The 19,553-nt window shown below is 43.3% G+C and overlaps 1 protein-coding gene across 1 annotated transcript in view; it reads left to right on the top strand.

The window, feature by feature from the left end:
• shank2b (SH3 and multiple ankyrin repeat domains 2b) overlaps positions 1-19,553 on the top strand; it is a 227,999-nt gene that overhangs the window by 105,185 nt on the left and 103,261 nt on the right. Inside the window, exon 10 of the mRNA XM_069664439.1 lies at positions 2,280-2,346. Coding sequence (XP_069520540.1) covers positions 2,280-2,346 — 67 coding nt within the window. The remainder of the gene's footprint in view (positions 1-2,279; positions 2,347-19,553) is intronic.

The following is a 19,553-nucleotide window of genomic DNA, read 5'->3' as shown; positions in this document are numbered from 1 at the left end:
GAGAGAGCGAGCGAGAGAGAGAGAGAGAGAGAGAGAGAGAGCGAGAGAGAGAGAGAGAGAGAGAGAGAGCGAGAGAGAGAGGAGAGAGAGAGAGAGAGCGAGAGAGAGAGAGAGAGAGAGAGAGAGAGAGAGAGATTACATTTATTGACTCACAGTTTGTTCAAAGTAAGCATTTTTTATCAAGTCTGGAATATATTTTATATTAATGCAGCGTGTTGAAAAATTCAAGAGGCTCTGCTCCTTCTGAAACATCCTCGTTAGAGACTCCCGAGTGGCTCCTCCCGGAAACGCTGCGTTTTTATTTATATGGAGAAAAGGTCAAGTGTGTGTGTGTGTGTGTGTGTGTGTGTGTGTGTGTGGGGGGGGGGGGGGGGGGGGGGCTCTGCTTTAATAATACACCTGCTCTTCATCACTCTCCTCTTCCTCCTGAATGTTTGTTCTCCAGGAATCAGAGCAGGCATGCTTATATAACACTGCTGGGTTTCCCATGAGGTGTGTGTGCACGCGCTCGTGAGTGTGTGTGTATGCCTGTGTGTGCGTGTGTGTGTGTGTGCAGCATGTCAGTGGAAGCTGAACCTGAGTATTTTTACACCCATGATCCTGAAGCATACTGTAAACCCTGCAACACCTCACACACTCAGCAACATGACAGCATGCACGATGATCTGGGTCACTGACAGTGTGACAACCTCTGCAGCCTGCTCAGGAGGAGACCTCTTACTGCCCCCTGGTGGACGCACAGAGAACACACAGCACAGTTTCAGCAGCAGAGTTCAGGATGTGAAATGTTTTTGATTTGGCAAAAGAAGACAAAGACTTCAGGAAATGTGTGTTTTTTAGAAACCAAAGCACAACAGTCAGAGATCGATTAATTAGCAGCTAAATATGAAACTATATTCTGCTCAATATTCATCATTATGTGCAGATGTTACAGATTTATCACGCTTATAATACCATGTGCAATATTTCTTTTAACTGAAGCTCTTTATACTATTTTTTTTAGCTTCCTTTAACTTCTCATTATTGTCATGCACAATTATGTTTAAAATCATGTGCAATCTTTACATGTATCATCGTGTGCGATATAAATATATGGCTTCTTAACCATCACTAGAGGGTAGGTCAGTCTGTAGGGACTTGGCTTGGGAACAGGAGGGTGGCCGGTTCAACTCCCGGTCTGTACCAAGCCTGGGATTGGGGCTGGTTGCTGGAGAGGGTCCAGCTCCCGTCCTGGGCTCTGTCGAGGTGTCCTTGAGCAAGGCACCGAATTCTCCGCTGGGGGTGCATGTCCATGTGCAGCCCCCTCACTCTGACATCTCTCCATGCTCTACAGTCGAGACAAACTTTAACTTTGGAAGAAAGCCTGTACGTCATGAAGAGTCCCTCTCTCGGGGAGCGGACACTTTAGATTCACGGGCCGCGCAGAGGATTGAGAAACTCTTTAGTGGATCGAGAATGTAATACTATTATATTATTGTTATTACAGGAACGTTGTCCCTCTCTGAGTCACCTGTAGATGCACTTTGTTGTTCATCTCCAGACTGAAATGAAACGATCGCGTGTGTTACGTTCCTCTTGCTAGTTAGCATGATCAGGTTGGAGCTGCATGTAATCCTGACAGAGCAGCTGCATTCGCACAAAATACATGCTGAATGAAGATCTGTTGTCTGTGAAGATGCAGCTGTTAATCATTACGCTAACCAGCTAGTAGAGTAGTAGCCTGTATCCTGATAAAGGTTGACCCTGTAATAAATCAATAGGTCGACCTTTACGTAGTTATTTTGTCTTATTTAGATTTATTTACTCGACTGGAAAAACAACACGAATAAAATCGTATTTTTCATCAGTTTTGTGTTAAAGTCTGTCCAACTGCTTTAACCCTCTCCTCTCCACATACACGTGACCCTTCATGTGCATGCCGTCGCGTGTGTCTCGTGTGAATCATGGCTTGCGTGTGTGTGTGTGTGTGTGTGTGTGTGTCATAGATTACTACATTCTTGGCTACAGATGATTAAATCCTTGAAGACTTTCTGCAAAGTTGAAACTGTTGAAGAACCCAAACGATTGTACCCAGCAGCTTGTTTCTGTGGGGATGTTTACATTTAAAGAGAGATAGCTTCGCTCTGTCGCAGGATGAGTAAATAAATGATTCTTTTTAAGTAATCTTTCTCTCAGAATAACCAACATGTTGTTATTTTCTTCTGTTGTTCTGAACTCCTCTCACACCTCTCTTAAAGATAACGTGTGTTCCTCTCTCTCCTCTCTCTTCCTCTCTGCAGGTGGCCATTATCGCCGGAAACTTTGAGCTCGCTGAACTCATCAAGAACCACAAAGAGTCAGATATAGGTAAGCACGAGAGCAGAATCTCCTCTTTTCTTCACCTATTCTTCCTCGGCCACCCAGCTCGTGTTCCTGAATCTCCCCAGAGATACATTTCAAATCCCCCCCTGGTTTGATCCTCCTAAATGACCTCGCGGTATAATCCCCTCCGCGGGATTACGAGAGCGTTGCCAAGAGGATGAAAGTTTATGTTTACACTGGGACGATTTGGCCGGGAGAAAATGATCAATGCCTCGGCCAGCGGGAGCTTTGGTTTGGTGCGAACTGATTGGTCGGTTTCCAGAGGTGTCGACTGATCCGTGCGAGTCAGACAGGATTTGATTAAGTCGGTAGATGGATTTAATAATGCTTCTGTTGCTATTGTTTCTATACACTATAATGCTCAGTTATGTGGAAAACCAATTAAAGCTTTAATTATTATTGCTGTAGATGTAAAACTAGATAAGAACAGTGATTATACTACCCATCAGGACCGGTATTTATAAACCTGTATGTTGGGATCTAAGTGAGTATTAGATTGTAAAAGCTTTAGACTTTCTGCAGTAGATCACTTCTGCCTACACAGATAGGACCTCTAATTAAAGAGGAAGATGATGTTTTAACCACAAACAGACGTTACATCGCTCTCTGCAAACACACCAGACTCCATTTAAAAAAGGAGTAATTTAACCTCACAGAACACAGGAGCTGCTTGTGCACATCTGCCTTAAGCAGTTGGTTTTCTGTGTTGTTTTGTGTGACACAAATATTGTGTTTGATCTCAGCTAACCATTAAAAACTCCAAAGTCACAACAAACAAGCAAACTAGCTTCTGTGAGGTTAAATCACTGCTTTTCTGAATGGAGTCTGGTGTGTCTGCAGAGAGCGATGTAACGTCTGTGTGTGGTTAAAACAATCATCTTCCTCTGTAACAAAAAGGTCTATCTCTGTAGGGATCCTTTCTGTCATGTTGTCACACACTTAGAATAACAATCTGAGCCTGTCAGTGGAAACAACCAGAACTTTTAGTGGACGACCTTTGACCCATCAAGGATTATGTTGCAGCCATTACAGCCTGTTTCACTGCTGCAACATTTTGTATATTTTTACTTTTTGGACCCCAAAATATGTAAAGATAAATATATAATAAAAAGGGCCCATGTTTAAAAATAATGTAACATCTACTGTTTGACTGTTTTGTTCATGAACTCCTGGAACGAGCCGCTTCTGTTGCAGTGACTGAGTCTATATATAGACTGTTTAGGTTGAGTGAGGATTTAATGACTCTTCTTACAGCCTGCTGAAGCGTTAATGCTGTTAAAGATTAACACATTAGAATGCAGGATGGTGCCTGTACACATATATACAGTGTATGAGAGTTAATTCATTCTGCAGCTGAGTGTGTGTGAGGAGCGTGAGGGAGGTGAGAAGACGAGGAAGATTTCTCACGAACATACAAAAGTGAGGAAAAGATTTTTGAACATGTTTTTTATGTGTTTCTTCGACTGGCTATCGAAACCTTTGTTGCTTACAGTCGCTGCTTTGTGAGTTCTGTGGAGGCAGAGAAATGAAAGCAACAGATTTACCTCCTGATAGAGGAACACGTCAGGCGGTTTAAAAGCTATTCACAGCTGCAAAATGCGTTTAAAATTACATGTGTTTGCTGCTGCAGCTGTTGTGTCAATGTTTAAGGCAATAAACACGGACTGTGAATAGAAAATGTCCCACACGGAGCCGTCGAGTAGTTTGCGGTGCTCAGAGATAACTCGGGGATTACTGGGGCCTGAGAGAAAATGAGAAAAGATGAACACACAAATGAATCTATAAAAGAGGACAGGGAAAGATTGAGGGGGGGAGAGAAATCTAATCTAATCTAAAGATGTAATCCTGCAGTTGTTTCCCTCGCTCATGGCTGCAGCCTCGCATGGCAGCGACCTGGTGGAGGCGAACTGGGACACAGCGGTGCAGGATTACCCCCAAAAAGCCTTGTTTCTGTCCACATCTCCTCCACACCTCCCTCCTCCCTCCTTCACACCGTTTGTAAGCACAAGTGTTCAGCTGCAGCTCTGAGTGTGAGTCAGGATTAGTTACAGGTGAGCAGGTAGTCGGTCAGTCGTCGTCCCCTCAGCGTGTTCGGACATCTTTGTTCTGTCTCTGTTGATGGATTTGGGGATTTGGGGATGGGACGTCTTTACAGCTGGAGTCTCGATTGGCCGCCATGGGTTCAGCCTGCTGCAAAGGTGGGTGCCCCCCCACCCCTCCCACAGTCCTATAATCCCATCAACCCTTAACTCAAGTTCCTTCACTCACCACCCCACCTTAAAGCAACATTATGCAACTATAAAGGCTTAAAAGAAAGCTTGGGGCTGTTTTTGATGCTGCACTGTTTTGACGGCTCAGGCACCCTGCAGCCTGGAGCCGGAGCAAAGGTTCCACCTTACCCTTCTTTGTGTGGTTTTGTGGAAGATAACGATGGATGAATCTTAGGAGAGGAAAAGAGAGAGTGATGGAGTAAAATCCGACCTTTAAGTTGAAGTCAAAGATCACAGCGTTGTTGTCTTTGGAGAGACGTACACCAAAGAGAACCAAACTGGGGTTTTACTGCAGACAGAGGCCCTCATCATTCGGCCACAGTCTCGACCACCATCGAGGGTAACATGTTAAAAAGATCGAGTAACATAGCGCGTTAGCTCTGCAAGTCAACTCATCTGTTTTTTAGTTACTTTTCCATAAACAGTAATCTGTTACTGTAAAATAAAAGGGTGAAAGGGACGAAGCATCTGCAGCTAAACACAGCTCCACAACATTGGTGGGACTAAGAGCCTGTGTTGTATTGTTGTCATGGAAACAGCTGTGCCTAATTCTGTCTGCCTCTGCCCAGTTCACTGTCAGACTTTTAGCATTGTGAAGAGCTGTAAAGGTTATACTGCGTCTGTCAGTCCTGTTATCAGGCGGCAGAGTTACAGACTATGGGCCGTAACCGAGGCGATGCAGAGACGGTAGAGTCGATACATTCAGAGGTAGACGTACAGCAGGCGACACGCCGTCCTGATGATATAACACACATGTGGAACGAGTCGCAAAGAGGGTTCAATTTTTGTTAACGCAAAAGTAATCTAACACGTTACTTTTAAAAGAACGTTCCCCAACACTGGTGCAGTCACCATTGTTTTAACTGATTCTGCAAATTCTATTATAATTCTATTTACAGATTATCCATAAAAGTGTGCACACAGTCTGTGTGGAGAGCAAAAGGGGAGGAACACAGCGCTCTGTGATGACATCCAGACTCCCATCAGCGATTCATCTTTTTTTACTGGCTACATCGGAACACCCAAAAAGCTGCCCGTCACTCCCAGAGGCTGTGTGGATGTCGGACAATAGCTGATGGGTTCAGAATTGATTAATCTGTGAATGAAAGACTCCGGGCCTTAAAGGGGGGGTTACAACAAATACCAGTAGTTGCATAATGTTGCTATGAACACACACACAGTCCAGTCCTCACAGGAGACAGCTTGTCGTGCAGGCGTGTTGAGCCTCTTGTTGGTTATATGCAGCTTTGGTGTGTTTTAATGTTGATCATGGGCTGTGTGTGTGTGTGTGTGTGTGTGTGTGTGTGTGTGTGTGTGTGTGTGTGTGTGTGTGTGTGTGTGTGTGTGCGTGTGTGTGTGTGTGTGTGGGGGTGTGTGTGTGATGTTGTCTAAACACTATAAGCCCTGTGGCTTTAGCAGTTTCTCTTGCTTACAGATGATGTAACAGTTCAGCCACATAAATCTTCTGTTTCGTTGCGTCATTGTTTTTACCTTCACCTCGCTGTGAAGGCTGCAGCCTCCTGTCTGCGAACAAGGGTCCTGAAAGGGTTCGATTCTCTGTGTGTCAGTGTGTGTGTGGTGATTTGATTACCTGGACAGGATGATCTGTTCGTCCTCCTTTTAATGAAACATGATCCACATCAGGTCAGAGAGACTCTTTAGGCAGCTTGTTTAAGGATGCAAACATCATCAATGCATTTATTTAGCACATCGTTCAAAGCGATCTACGAATGCAGTGTGTTGTTCACGATTCAACACCAAAGACACACGGCAGAGCAGCAGCTCCGGTGCTCTGCAGAGTGAAATTACTGTTTGTGTCAACGGAGTCTTTAACAGCATTAACGCTTCAACAGGCTGTAAAAGGAGTCATTAAATCCTCACTCAACCTAAACAATCAATTTATCGACTCAATCACTGCAACAGAAGCGGCTCGTTCCAGGAGTTCATGAACAAAACAACGAAAGAACAATTAGAAGGTTGTGTTATATTTAAACACGGGCTCTTTCTTACATAGTTTGGGGTCTTAAGGTCTGAGTGTCTCCAGAATCCTTGATGGGTCAAAGGTCGTCCACTAAAAGTTCTTGTTGTTCCCACTGACAGGCTCAGGTTGTTCTTCTAAGTGTGTGACAACATGACAGAAAGGATCCCTACAGAGATAGACCTTTTCATTACAGAGGAAGATGATTGTTTTAACCACACACAGACGTTACATCGCTCTCTGCACACACACCAGACTCCGACAATCTGAGCAGAAAAAACAAGGACTTTTAGTGGACGCACTTTGATCGATTACTTTGCAGCCGTACAGCCTGATTAAGGCTGCAGGCTGAAGATCTGCAGGAGCCATTTGAAACTTTGTGTAAAGGTATAATAAAACCATAAAGGTGAGTGTGCAAGAAAAGAAGGTGTTAAATCAGCTGCAGATGTTTTCAATCTTGACCATGGTTAACAAAGAACTACACGTACTGTGTACTGAGTTTGTGCTGCATGTCAGCTCTGCCCACAGGGTGAACAATTCAAATCACCCGACAGCATATTGGAGGGAACACAACATGTTAGTGCCTTTAGGTTAAATGCAGAACAGGGGTCAGTAAGGAGCACCAAAGCTGCACCGTATTATTATCTTCATTTGGTGCTTGTGAGTTGTTCCGAGCCGTGCAGGCTCTAAATCAATCAGCGAGTTATTCCATCTGCTTCTCACCCAGAGGGGAGAGACGACGAGTGTTACTGCAGTTGGAAGTGCTTGAATACAGTGAATTATTATATCAGCGGGGCATTCAGCGCAGCTATAATTTCTTGATGGACTCGGCGCCGAGACAAAGGTGGACGGAGCCGTGAAGTAGGACGCCGGCTGATTGGAGGAGGAGAAAGGATCGCTTCTCAAAGGGCAACGACAACCATTTACGTATGAAAGGCCTGACGTCCTTCATGCACTTAACGCGTGTGTAAGTGTGTGTGTGACCTATATACTCTAGTTAATAGTTAGTCATCCAAAGGTCTGTGCATTGACACGTGTTACCATGTAGTATAAATAGTGCTCAGTGTTGCTGGAGAGGAAGGTGTCTTACTGCAGACCGTCCATGCGTGGCAGGTAACTGACTCTGTGCTGGAGAATAACAGTGTTCATTGTTATCAGCAGGAGTTGTAGGAGCAAGGTGCATCTGTAACTCACAGCAACAGTGATATCATGAAGGAAAACAGGCTTCAAACTTACTGACCAAATGAACAGAGTGTCTTTCAGTCCAGACAAACTCTGAAGAAGACACTTTTAAGTTGGGACCTGTCAATCACAGCTAGCCCCGCCCTAAACCCGCCCCTGCTTTCTGGTCTAAATAGGAGCATCATTGACTAAATGAACATCATGCTGTGTTGAGACCATAAACTCATTAGGAAAATGTTTACTGAGGGAATAAATCAGGAGAGGAGGAGGAGCATGTTCTCATAGAGTTCTGTTTGCAACCAGTGGAGACGCCCCCTGCTGGACATTAGAAAGAATGCAGGCGTTACCGTCTTCTATACGAGCTCTGCTACTAACACTGATACATACAAAAACTAAAGGAGTACGACTTCATATCTGCAAGTGTATAAATACATGTAGAGTTTATATGCAAATGATAAAGTAAATTTGTATATAATATGTTAAAGATGATGCAGTGATCAATGCCTGACAGTGTGCCATTGAGGGGGCAGCTCTTTGACAGTTCATTGAAAAGCCCAGCCCGGAGTTTCACTCTCTGTAACGCAGCTTCATTCTTTAAATGGCTGCAGCTCATCCTGATGATTATCCCCGCCCTGCCTAACGGCTCCGGACCGTCTCCACACATGTGGACAAAGTGTGCCTGTGTGCCGGGGCTGACACTGCCCCGGGTTGATTCATCTGATTATTATGATAATCGCAAAATATTTGTTAAAGACTGTTTGCAGACATTTACATTTTTGGAAGTTGACGTCATGGTCAGTGTTAACTCAGAGCGTGACAGCCTTTATAACACGGCGCTGCAGGTTCCACCAGCTGTCAGCAGGCGGTAATATTTTCACTCTACCTGCGCGGTGCTGTTAGCTGCTGAATGTTTGCATAATGACTCATTTAAATACGCACGAACAGCACGAGAGCACAGAGGCGCTGTTCGCTCTGCAGTGCAGTTTGGGAGCATTTAACCCTTTGAGTGTGCTTCGAGAGTTAGGAGGAGTCTTTATGTCTAATTTTAAAGTTTAACAGCCGCTAAAGCTGCACAGTCCTTTTGGCCATCAGGCCTAAATATGAAAGTATTTTTGGGAAGGAAAGTGTCCCTCCCTTCTGTACACGTCAGTGACATTTTTGATTCGTATCTGTCTACAGTAGATCTCATATCTTATGTGTTTTGTGATATTTGATATTTTATAAAACAAAACTGTGTATGAGCATCGACTTCCACCATACAAAGATCCCTAAATAAACCATGCAGCAACCAACAACCAAACAATAAGAACAATATTTAAACAGCCACACGCGTGTCTTTAACTTCCTCCTCTTTGTTCAGTAACTCTCAGCACATTTCCATTTTTAAATACAGACTTTCATTAGCAGCAGTGAAGACAATAAAACAGAAACTCTGCAGCTGAGCACCAGTTATAATGGAAACTAAACATTTAAACGTCTCATTCAGCAGTGTTCATTTAAAATGTGCTACAAATACTTTCTTTACAATCGACTGTTATTCTGAAACCACGCACGCACGCACACACGCACACACACACACACGCAGTATAATAAATGAGTGTATAGTGCGGATGTCTGCAGCAGATATGTGTTGTATTCATCCTCTCCGTAAACCAGTAAGCCTGTGTAAGAATGATTGACAGCTGGGCGTATTACACCGCCCGCTGCTCCACTGTGATAATCCGACAGGGAGAATGCATTGACCAAACACTTCACACTATCATGGTGACACACACACACAAATACACACATGCATGTGACACGTTCACGCTCACACTTTAAACACTTTCACACTCAGGCTGCTGCAGGATTTTCAGTTTAGAGGACACTCGGTTTGCTGGAGTCTGCTCTTAAACTCACCTGAACACAAGCAGCCACAGCTGACACGCAGCAGGCTCTCCCTGTCAGCCCATGGGAAGTCATGCAGGCAGAGGGGACTGAATGTTCATGCATCAGGGTTTGTTTTTTATACACACAGTGAGGTGGTGGTTAAAAGTATTATGGACAAACCAAAACCCAACATTAAAACACATAAATGAATCAATAAGCTGTAAAGTCTCTTGTAAAGCAGTCTGTTCTCTATTCTCTGCAGTGTGTTTGCATCATTTAAACTATTTGTCCTAATCCTTTGACATAGGACTTTATCTCTACTGAGACCTAGAGGGTTAAATATTAAATACATGTTGCTACAAAATGTTTTATTTCACCATAAGTTTTTATTTCTGCTGCTGTTTAAAGATTTGTCTCTTATGATCAGTGTTTAGTACCGTTACCTTTAAAAGTAGCTCATTACGTTGCTGCATTACCTCCTGAGTAAAGTAACACGTTAGATTACTTTTGTGTTACCAAAAATTAAACCCTCTTTACGCCTCGTTCCACATGTGTGTTATATCATCAGGACGGCGTGTCGCCTGCTGTACGCCTACCTCTGAATGCATCGACTCTACCGTCTCTGCATCGCCTCATTTACGGCCCATAGTCTGTAACTCTGCAGCCTGATAACAGGACTGACAGATGCAGTATAACCTTTACAGCTCTTTATGAGCTAACAGTCTGACAGTGAACTGGGCATACAGTATTAGGCACAGCTGTTTCCATGACAACAATACAACACAGGCTCTTAGTCCCTCCAGTGTTGTGGAGCTGTGTTTAGCTGCAGACGCTTCTTCACGTTTGAAGTCGAGCTCTTCACAGCTGACGAGCACTTCTCCTCCAGACACAGCTTACATTTCACCGTCATGTTGTTCTCGTCCCTTTCACCCAAACATTCAGAATAATGTGAATATTTCCACAAAGTAAACGCTGTCCTCTCTGACAGCTCGCTAGCTGAGTTAGCTAGCTACTGTAGGTTTACCTTCTGTAAGTCTCACCAAAGAGAACATTTCAACTTAAAGGCTAAAAATCTAACAGATTACTTTGAAACACGAACCCCCAACACTGCTTATAATCAATATTTATGAGTCTGGTGGCGGCCTCTATTGGCCATTGCCATTGGAGCGAGGCAGACGTCATGTGACGCAGTATAAAGAGCGATACGTTTTGGGACAGTGGTTAATGGCAATGATGGGTCAAACAAACAAGTCTTCATGTATTTAATGTCACCTACATTGTAAAGGCTACATAAGGTAGCCTGTATATGAAATGTACATACATAACCAGCACAGGCTTTTTTCTTCACTTAGCCGAGTAGTTTTGGTGCTTAAACGTAACCAAACCACGACCGTGTCACATTGTTAACCACGTATTCAAGATGTCCGTCGATGTTCTCTATGTGCATGCAGACTTCCTCTCCCGTTCTGACCCTGCAGCACCTGAAATCTTTTGGGGTTTGGCTCATTTTCCCTCCACCTCCTGAACTCTTAAGCCACATTTAATTGGTTTTTGCAGGAGCCAAGTAGTTCATACTGTATGTGGCTTCAGTCTGAGTACTGTCAGTGTTAAACTGATGTCTTTGGTGCTTTACATGTGGGAGTTATTTCTCTATTTTCTGATGTTTAATTGAAATATCCTCAGCAGCATTTGGATAAGTGGCTGCTGTGCTACAAACGGTGCAGGCTAAGTTAAAGTCGTCCCTCGTTCACAACAACAAACTGCTTTAAAGGACTTTATATATAGAAAATCACCCACTAATTTTTCCATCACTATAAATTGTTCTCTGTCCTTACACACGGAGTTCTTCTGTGCTGTGTGCTATATCCACTCGTTCTGGAAGCCATGCTATATTTGGCTGATTGTGCCAGCTCTGTGCCCAGGAAGGAGGACAAATCGACTCTCAGGAAGGAGAGGACGTCTGAAAACTTCATTCACACTGATGCTGATTTCTTTATGTTAACAGTTTTGTTTTTCACACCTGAAGCTGCAGCAACAGGTCACATACATGAGCCTCTGTCCTCCTGCAGGGTCACCTACTCTCAGGCCATGAAGAAGAAATGAGCACACAGGCCTCAGGGGAGCGTTCGTCCAATGGCTGACGAGCAGTTAAAATGCTCGTTAGTATTGATTTTTGATAGAATTAGAAATGTGGAGTGGTGTGAGCTGCACTTACAGATAAACATGGTTCAGTAGCAGCAGAAAATTACCTGCTATCTCCGACGTGTGTGTGTGTGTGTGTGTGTGTGTGTGTGTGTGTGTGTGTGTGACAGATGCAGTGCATTCCTTCACACACAGGTGTTGGATGTATAATAATCATAATTACAGATCACATGCATATGAATAACATACATGCGATATACATCTGTGCTGCATTAGAGACAACTTATTTTATAATCCACTGCACAGGTGGTCAAAATCAATCCTAAAGGAACAACAACTTTATTTATACATTACCTTTAAGCAAAGATGACAAAAGAGACAAAAAACACACAATAAATATTGTAAAATAAAGTCAAAACAATAAATACATTAAAAAGTAAAGGATAAACAGATCAAACAAAACTATAAAGAGGAAGGTGAAGCCAAATTTAAGCCAAAAATAAAAAGGTAGGTCTTAAGATTCAGCCACAGGAAGAGTATCCAGTCAGACAGGTAAGAAGAGCGTTGAAAGCACTGTAGTTCACTGACGAGACAGACATGTACAGTTGTGTATTATCAGCATAACGATATTTGTCATTGTGATGATGATTGATGATGAGGATTATTTTACCAACAGAGAACATATAAGAAAAAAGAAGGCCCCGGAATGCTTCCCTGAGGAACACCTCAGTCCTTTTTAAATGTTGCTGAAAGAGTCATCAAGTAACCAAATATTATTTATCTGAGAATCAGTCCATTAAAGCAGTGAGCAACTGAATCAGTGTTTAAATCTTGCAAATCAATGGCAGCCAGGGGGTTGGTCATCTGACGTAGGTCTGTAAGAAGCAGGTAAACTACATGGCAGGAAACACAGTTTCTCTACAGGGTTAAAGTACACACGTTCTTTACTTCAATAGAAATAGAATAGAGATAATTCCCCCCTAATGCATTAAAGCCAAATTAGCATGCCTGTTTTGAAAATGTAAGGAGAAGAAAGTCCAGATGTTTGTGTTAAAATGTCGGGAGTAAAAGTCACAAGATATCAGAAAAACAACCAGGTAAAGAACAGGTAACTCTACTTAAGTGCAGGAACAAAGTATTTGTAGTTCATAACCACCAAAGTGTTTTTTGAAACATAGAAAAAGCACTGAAACACATTTCTGTTCATCGTCCTCCATATTTATTATTTCCTCCACTCAGTGTGAAGTGCTCGTGCTCAGTGTGGAAGGAAATCTGCCCTCATGGCTGCATCATTGCATTCTTTATGACAACATATGCTTTTCATGTCACCATCTGCTGTGTGGCCCTTCAGTGGGGTCAGCTCCTCCACAAGTTCGTATCAGTGTGTCATCAGTAAGAGAACGTGGAGGCAGAGAGGAGCCTTCATTAACAGGACGCAGTGTAAACAGACAGAGGCAGCGTGAGCATGCACATTACATCATATAGCAGGCAGGTGTGCACGCTGGTGTGTAGAGCAGCTTTAATGATGTATGGAGCCGTCCCCCTCTGGGTTGCCTAGTAACAACAAGGATTTGTTTCCTGAGGAAGCTGCACACGAGTCCATCGTTCCCTCAAAATCCTATATTTCTGCTTTATTCACGTTTTCCAACAACTGCATTAGGAATAATGTTGGAATCACAGGAACTTCCTGAGAATAAATTCATGAGGAATGAATCCGTGAGCCTCGGCTTATTTCTCAGAGAGTGGTTCATTAGCTTCCTTTTGCAGCACCAATCAATCAATAAATCAATCAACCTTTATTTCTTGCTCTTTAAGATTTTGAAAAGAGTATTTGATGTTTGAATGTAATCTGCTCCACAGGACATTAACATCATATTCATATCCTGCTTGTCCTTCTCACTTAGAGGATCCTGTTTGAATTCTGGTTTCTTTCAGCGATGTCGTGAGATTATCTACAAATAACAAAGTTTTCTTTTTGCCTCCATCTGTCTTCTTCTGATGTTTCATACGTCAGCTTGGTCGGAAATACTTTACAAAGATGGTTTGGAAACTGAACAGATGGTGTCTGACTGCCCAGAAATCTTTGAAGCGTAAACACAAGCACCTACATGAAAACTAAAATCCTTTTTAATCTCCAAACATATTTTTGTTTCTGTTAAGCATCAATAAAGCTCAAGTCTGACACGATGAACATTAAGTCATCTGGAAAAGTAAGAGTCCATCTCATGTAAGGACAGGGACAGAGACGGGAGTCGTTCAGTGGATCAGGTCAGGACTGACTGTGTCTCTGTGTTGTTCAGAGTTTGACTCTTCCTTGTTCCTTGTTGTTGTTTCTTCTTATTGTTCATCAGTTCATTCAAAACATGAAGCACTTAAATATAAATCAGTATCGGTTTTTCAAGAAATGCAGAGTAAAGTTTTAAACCTGTGAAATGTTATTTTATTTTACTCTTTGAAGCAGAGGTCACAATACTCTCTCTGCTTCTGCATTATGTGCAATTAAATTCATATTTACTCTCGGTTTACATCGCGCGCGTCTCTGTTTTCATTTGTTTGTTCTGTGGAGAGACGCGCGCATGTGTGTGTGTGTGTGTGTGTGTGTTTCTCTTGGGGTTTCCAATCTGCACAGTCAGTTGTTATTTTCTCTCGTCTTTCATGTTTTATTAATTTTATTCGTGCAAATGAACGGAGTCTAAACACCTGAGGCTGCGGCTGTAAACGAGCTCCACACGACAGATCAGACTGAAGCTTTCAAATATAATCTCTCTTATGCTCTGACGGTGTTTGTTTATCTTTTGTTTCTCTATTAAACATTTTAAATATTAATTTAAAACAATATAGTTCAGTTTTGTCCCCAGTTTTGTTTTCGTTTTAACGAGGCAACATTTAGACCTCTGCGGGACGCCAAAACTCTGAAACCAAACTGAGAAATGTCTGACCTTTGATGAAAATAAATAAACATTTTAAACAAACAAAAAGTGCAATAAAATAATGTGTGCACTCACTGTGAGGGATCTGTCAGCATACATTCATAAACGCTGCGCTGGACTGGTTTCACAGCTGTTTTCATGGTGCTATCAAAGACATATTGTGGTTGATATGTTGTATATCAAGTAAATATCACTCTGAACCTTGAAGATGTGAGAACTCCTCGTCAACACGCAGGCGTGTGAGAAGTTAAAGTCAACACTAACCGTGAATAGGGCCGCTGGTTTGGCTCAGATGGTACAGAGGCTGCAGTCCTCGACGCACTGATCGCTGTCGCCTCCCGGTCTGCCGATCATTTGGTGAACGTCAGTTGTTGATCAATCAGAAAGCAGCAGCATCACAAAACTGTTTGTCAGATTCCGTTTTAGTTTGCAAACCTGGAGCACAACAGTTCAACGCCACGGCTTAGTGTGATGTCAGAGGAAAATGGCCGCCCTGTGAATAAGATGAGTTAGTGGCTGACCTGTGGTCGAGCAGGCGCACGTAACTGACTCTTTACAGATACCTTTGATCACTATGGTGATGTTAAATTTTTACAAGTAGCAAAAAGACATTTAGCCACCTCCATGCACAAAGTGTAAAGAGGAGAGCTCTGATCCTGATCATTCATCTTCATGTTGCAACTTTATTCACGAAATGCAAAACAAAGCAAAATGTTACTCCTCATTTCTCTTCTCAGTCTGCCTCTAAAACTCTTATAGTCCTCATACTACATATTTATACATGTTTACAATGTTTATTTATCACTAATAACCAGCCTGCATCTTTCTTATGAACCTGTGACCGGCCTGCATGACCTCTACTAAACAACAGAGTCAACTTTGACACCATCGTTCCTCCTAAGCATCTCTTCTGTTACATCCACTACAAGGACTACCTCTGGCTCATTTCACTGGCACTGGCGCTCACTGTGCAGTGCAGTGTGTCTCTCATGGGAGAGCGCGGGAGAGAGGGGAGGTGTGTGTAAGGGGGCGGGGTAAGGGAAGTCATGTGTGTGTGAGTGTGTGTGAGCAGAGGGGGTTGTGTTTTAGCAGGGAGGCGCTGGTAGTGGAAGGTGTGAGCGGGATCATGTGCGCTGCGCGCGGCAGCTCCTCTCCGCGGAGTCGCTGTCCGTGGTGCTGAAGGGGAAACTCGGGATCAGTAAAGTCCTGTGATATGAACAAACTGTGACGCAGAGTTGGAGTAGCAAAGGAGTGAAAATGAAGTCGATCATCAATGCCTTAAAAAAGGAAGGTAAGCTGCAGCTCTTTCTTTTACACTTTTCAAATCAGGCGCTTCGGGTTCGGTCGTTTGGAGCTCGCGCATACCTCCACTGACTACTTAAGGTGCAAGTGGAGCGGTGCTCAGGTACTTGATGAGAAAAAGTAAAGGTGCATGTTTGTGTCTTTGAAAAAGTGCGGTATTTTCACCGTCGCAGCTGCAGGATGAAGGAAGGTCGGAGCGTATTTAGGTTACAGGAAAAATCCGCGAGTTTTTCAGCCGAAAAGAAAAGAAGGCAGCGCCGACACTGGACTAGTTTTTTAGGTCAGAGGGAGAGATGAAAAATGGGACTGAAAGGAGGAGAAAACACCCACAGACATGACTTTGTGCTGTCCCCTTCACCCAAACAGCCCCTCAATCTGCCTGCGTGTGAAACCGTGTTGGTGGTTTGACGCTTTGCTTCTATTTTCTCAATGAGACTCAGGCACAGCGGGGTGAGGAGCCTACGGGCAGGGAGAGGGGCCAAAAATCTGCGTCCTGCAGGGACGAGTTTTTTTTTTTTTAACACTTTTAACAATATTATTAATTTTATTTTTGGTGGTTTCTTCAAAGAATAAAACATACTATAGCAGTAAAAGTGGGATTGTTGGAGCTGTTTGGTTGGATGTACTAAAGAAGCAGCTCAGTTTGAGTTCCTTGAGTGAAATGTCCAAAGTTGCACATTTGTACCAAAGAATGCAGCAGGCAAACTGATGTTTGTCATTAAAGCCTCCAAGACGTGATTTAACATCTCAGCAGTAGAAAGATAATAATTGTATTGGCAGGAAAGTTTCATAAACCATTTAGTCAAAGCACAAGTTGCATTTACAGTATGTGCGATACATTAATAACCATATACAGCAACAGTATGCTCAAATAGGATATAGAGTATAAATGCTCCAATATTTTATCGATACAATTAAAAAACATTGATTTATAATTTATTTATATCAATATTAAGGAAATTAGATATTGATATGTACGTGTGTGTGTGTGTGTGTGTGTGTGTGTGTGTGTGTGTGTGTTCCATATGTATACTAGGCTATGTCAAGAAATGATGATGTAGTTTGTGACATGCGGTCCCAGACTGTGCAGCTCGTGTCCCTCTCTTAGAACACCATGTATCTTAACACTGTTGTCTAGTTCTGTCAACTTTTGTAATATCAAAATAACTTTAATCAAACGTCAGTTCAGTTTTGTTTGTGAATAAATGCCACACATTGAGGTTTTGGAGAAAGCAACATAGCAGTGTGTTTCTCTAACATACTCGTACGTCTAACGGTCTGCTGCGGCTGGTTTGTACCTGAAACAGAAGTCCGGTGCTTCAGGCTCTCTGAACAAACGTTGTCACATCTGATCTCTTCAGCTCTGCAGGCTGAACTTTCCTGCAGATTCTTTAAAGATCCGAAACCGTGGCTGAAGTATTTCACTCCTGAGTCCTGAAGGTGACACCAGCTGTGTGTTTGTCTAACGCTCTTTCATGACATTATAACAATAAACAGGTAAATGTGAAATCATTGCTCTAACATGACGGTCTCTATGGAAACTATAAATACTCTGTAAGGAGCAGTAAATGGAGGTTCCAGGAACGTATGAATCATCAACATTTTGCGTCACGGCTGAAACAAGATTCACATGACTGTAATTTACCCATCTGTCATCTCAGCACAGGCAAAGCATTGCATTATGGGACTTTTTTAAAAACGTAATTCTCGCTCCAGTGTGGGATATGAAATGATTTAAAATCTGGAGAAATGAAATGTTCTGCCTCTGGATGAACAGGACGGTGTGAAGGATTTACTGCAGCTTTAATCTCTTTCAAATAAACATAAAGTCTCAGCGCACGTCACTCGGGAACTTCTGCAACATGGTCGTCGTCACAGTGTGTCTTACTTGATGTCAAGTTAAGGTCACATCAGTGATTAGTGGCCTGTTAAATCTTGCTGGTTCACTAACAGCAGCCAGATGTAACATTTAACTCGCTCCGCCTGATGGAAATGACGGTGCAATGTTGTCACAAACGCACAGTTTATAACATTCAGTCCTTTGTGTGACATGCTGCGATCTGATTGGACACGTCTGTCATTAGAACATTATCTGTCAGAGTCTTTAAAAATAAGAGATTCGAGTTTCGCCTCCTTAAACTGTTCAAAGAGCAGCTCCAGTCATGTTGTAAGACGTATGAAAAGCTCTGCGTGAAATAATAAATTGTCTGATTTGCTTTTTCTGCAAAATCCGTTTAATTTTCTTGTAAAAATCCTCCTGAGACATCTCCTCCTTCTCCCTCATTAAAGATTCCTGAATCTACATAGGCCCCGCCCACTGTGCACATTTCCAACCGGCCCCTCCGTCACGAACACAAAACACGTCTCTGCCGTCGTTTAGTGGCGACTTGTTGAAACTAGTAGTAACGTTAACGTTGGCAGTCAGTAGGGATGGTGACAGCTGGCTCGCACATCGCCCAAGTGGTTGCCGTAGGTTACACATAATGATATGCATAGCGTCACCCCGTCCTTTAACAGGATTGGCTCCTTAGGTTTGTGACGTCACAAACCTGCCAGTCTGAACACGTGTTGTTCAGCCTGTCCTTGGTACACTGCAGGTTAAAAGCAGACAGGCCCAGCCATGGAGATGATGCTGATGTCGTCCCTGATGTGTCCTGTGGCACATGAAGAACACCACATGGTGTTTACACGATTAAACACTGGATTTTACCTGGAGAGGGTCTGTAAGGTTTGGGAACATCAGGGTGAAAGAGACCCAACATTTACATATCAGGCGAGCAATAACCCTAACCCTAACAATTGATTATCTCGTAACAATAGCCCCTGTCAGGTGGGCTATGTTAGGCAGCAAGTGAACATTGTGTCCTCCAAGTTGATGTGTTGGAAGCAGGAACAATGGACAAGCGTAGGAATGTGAGCGACTTCGACAAGGGCCAAACTGTGATGGCTCGACGACTGGGTCAGAGCGTCTCCAAAGTATACCTACCAAAAGTAATCCAAGGAAGGAAAACTAGTGAGCCAGCGACAGGGTCGTGGGCGACCAAGGCTCACTGATGCGCATGGGGAGTGTTGACCCCTGTCCACCGCTGAAAGCTCCTACAATGGTCACGTGAGCCTCACAACTGGACATCGGAGCAATCAAAGAGGGAGGCCTGGGCTGAATCACGTCATGTCACATCATGTGGATGGCCGGGTGCGTGTGTGTCTCTTACCTGGGTAAGACATGGCACCAGGATGCACTATGGGAGGAAGGCGAGCCGGCGGAGGCAGTGTGATGCTTTGGACAATGTTCTGCTGGGAAACCTTGGGTCTTGCGTTCATGTGGATGTTACTTTGACACGTACCACCTCCTAAACATTGCTGCAGACCAAGTCCACCCCTTCATGGAGACAGTATTCCCTAATGGCAATGGCCTCTCTAACCAGGATGATGCGCCCTGTCTCACTGCAGACATGGTTCAGGAATGGTTTGAGGAACGAGTTCAAGGTGTTGACTTGGCCCCCAGATTCCCCAGATCTC

Source organism: Semicossyphus pulcher, unplaced genomic scaffold (genome assembly GCF_022749685.1).
Source record: "Semicossyphus pulcher isolate SPU_LCO1_2020_fin unplaced genomic scaffold, fSemPul1.0.p SCAF_1, whole genome shotgun sequence".
Classification (NCBI taxonomy): domain Eukaryota; kingdom Metazoa; phylum Chordata; class Actinopteri; order Labriformes; family Labridae; genus Semicossyphus; species Semicossyphus pulcher.
This window is presented reverse-complemented; position numbering and strand designations above follow the sequence as displayed.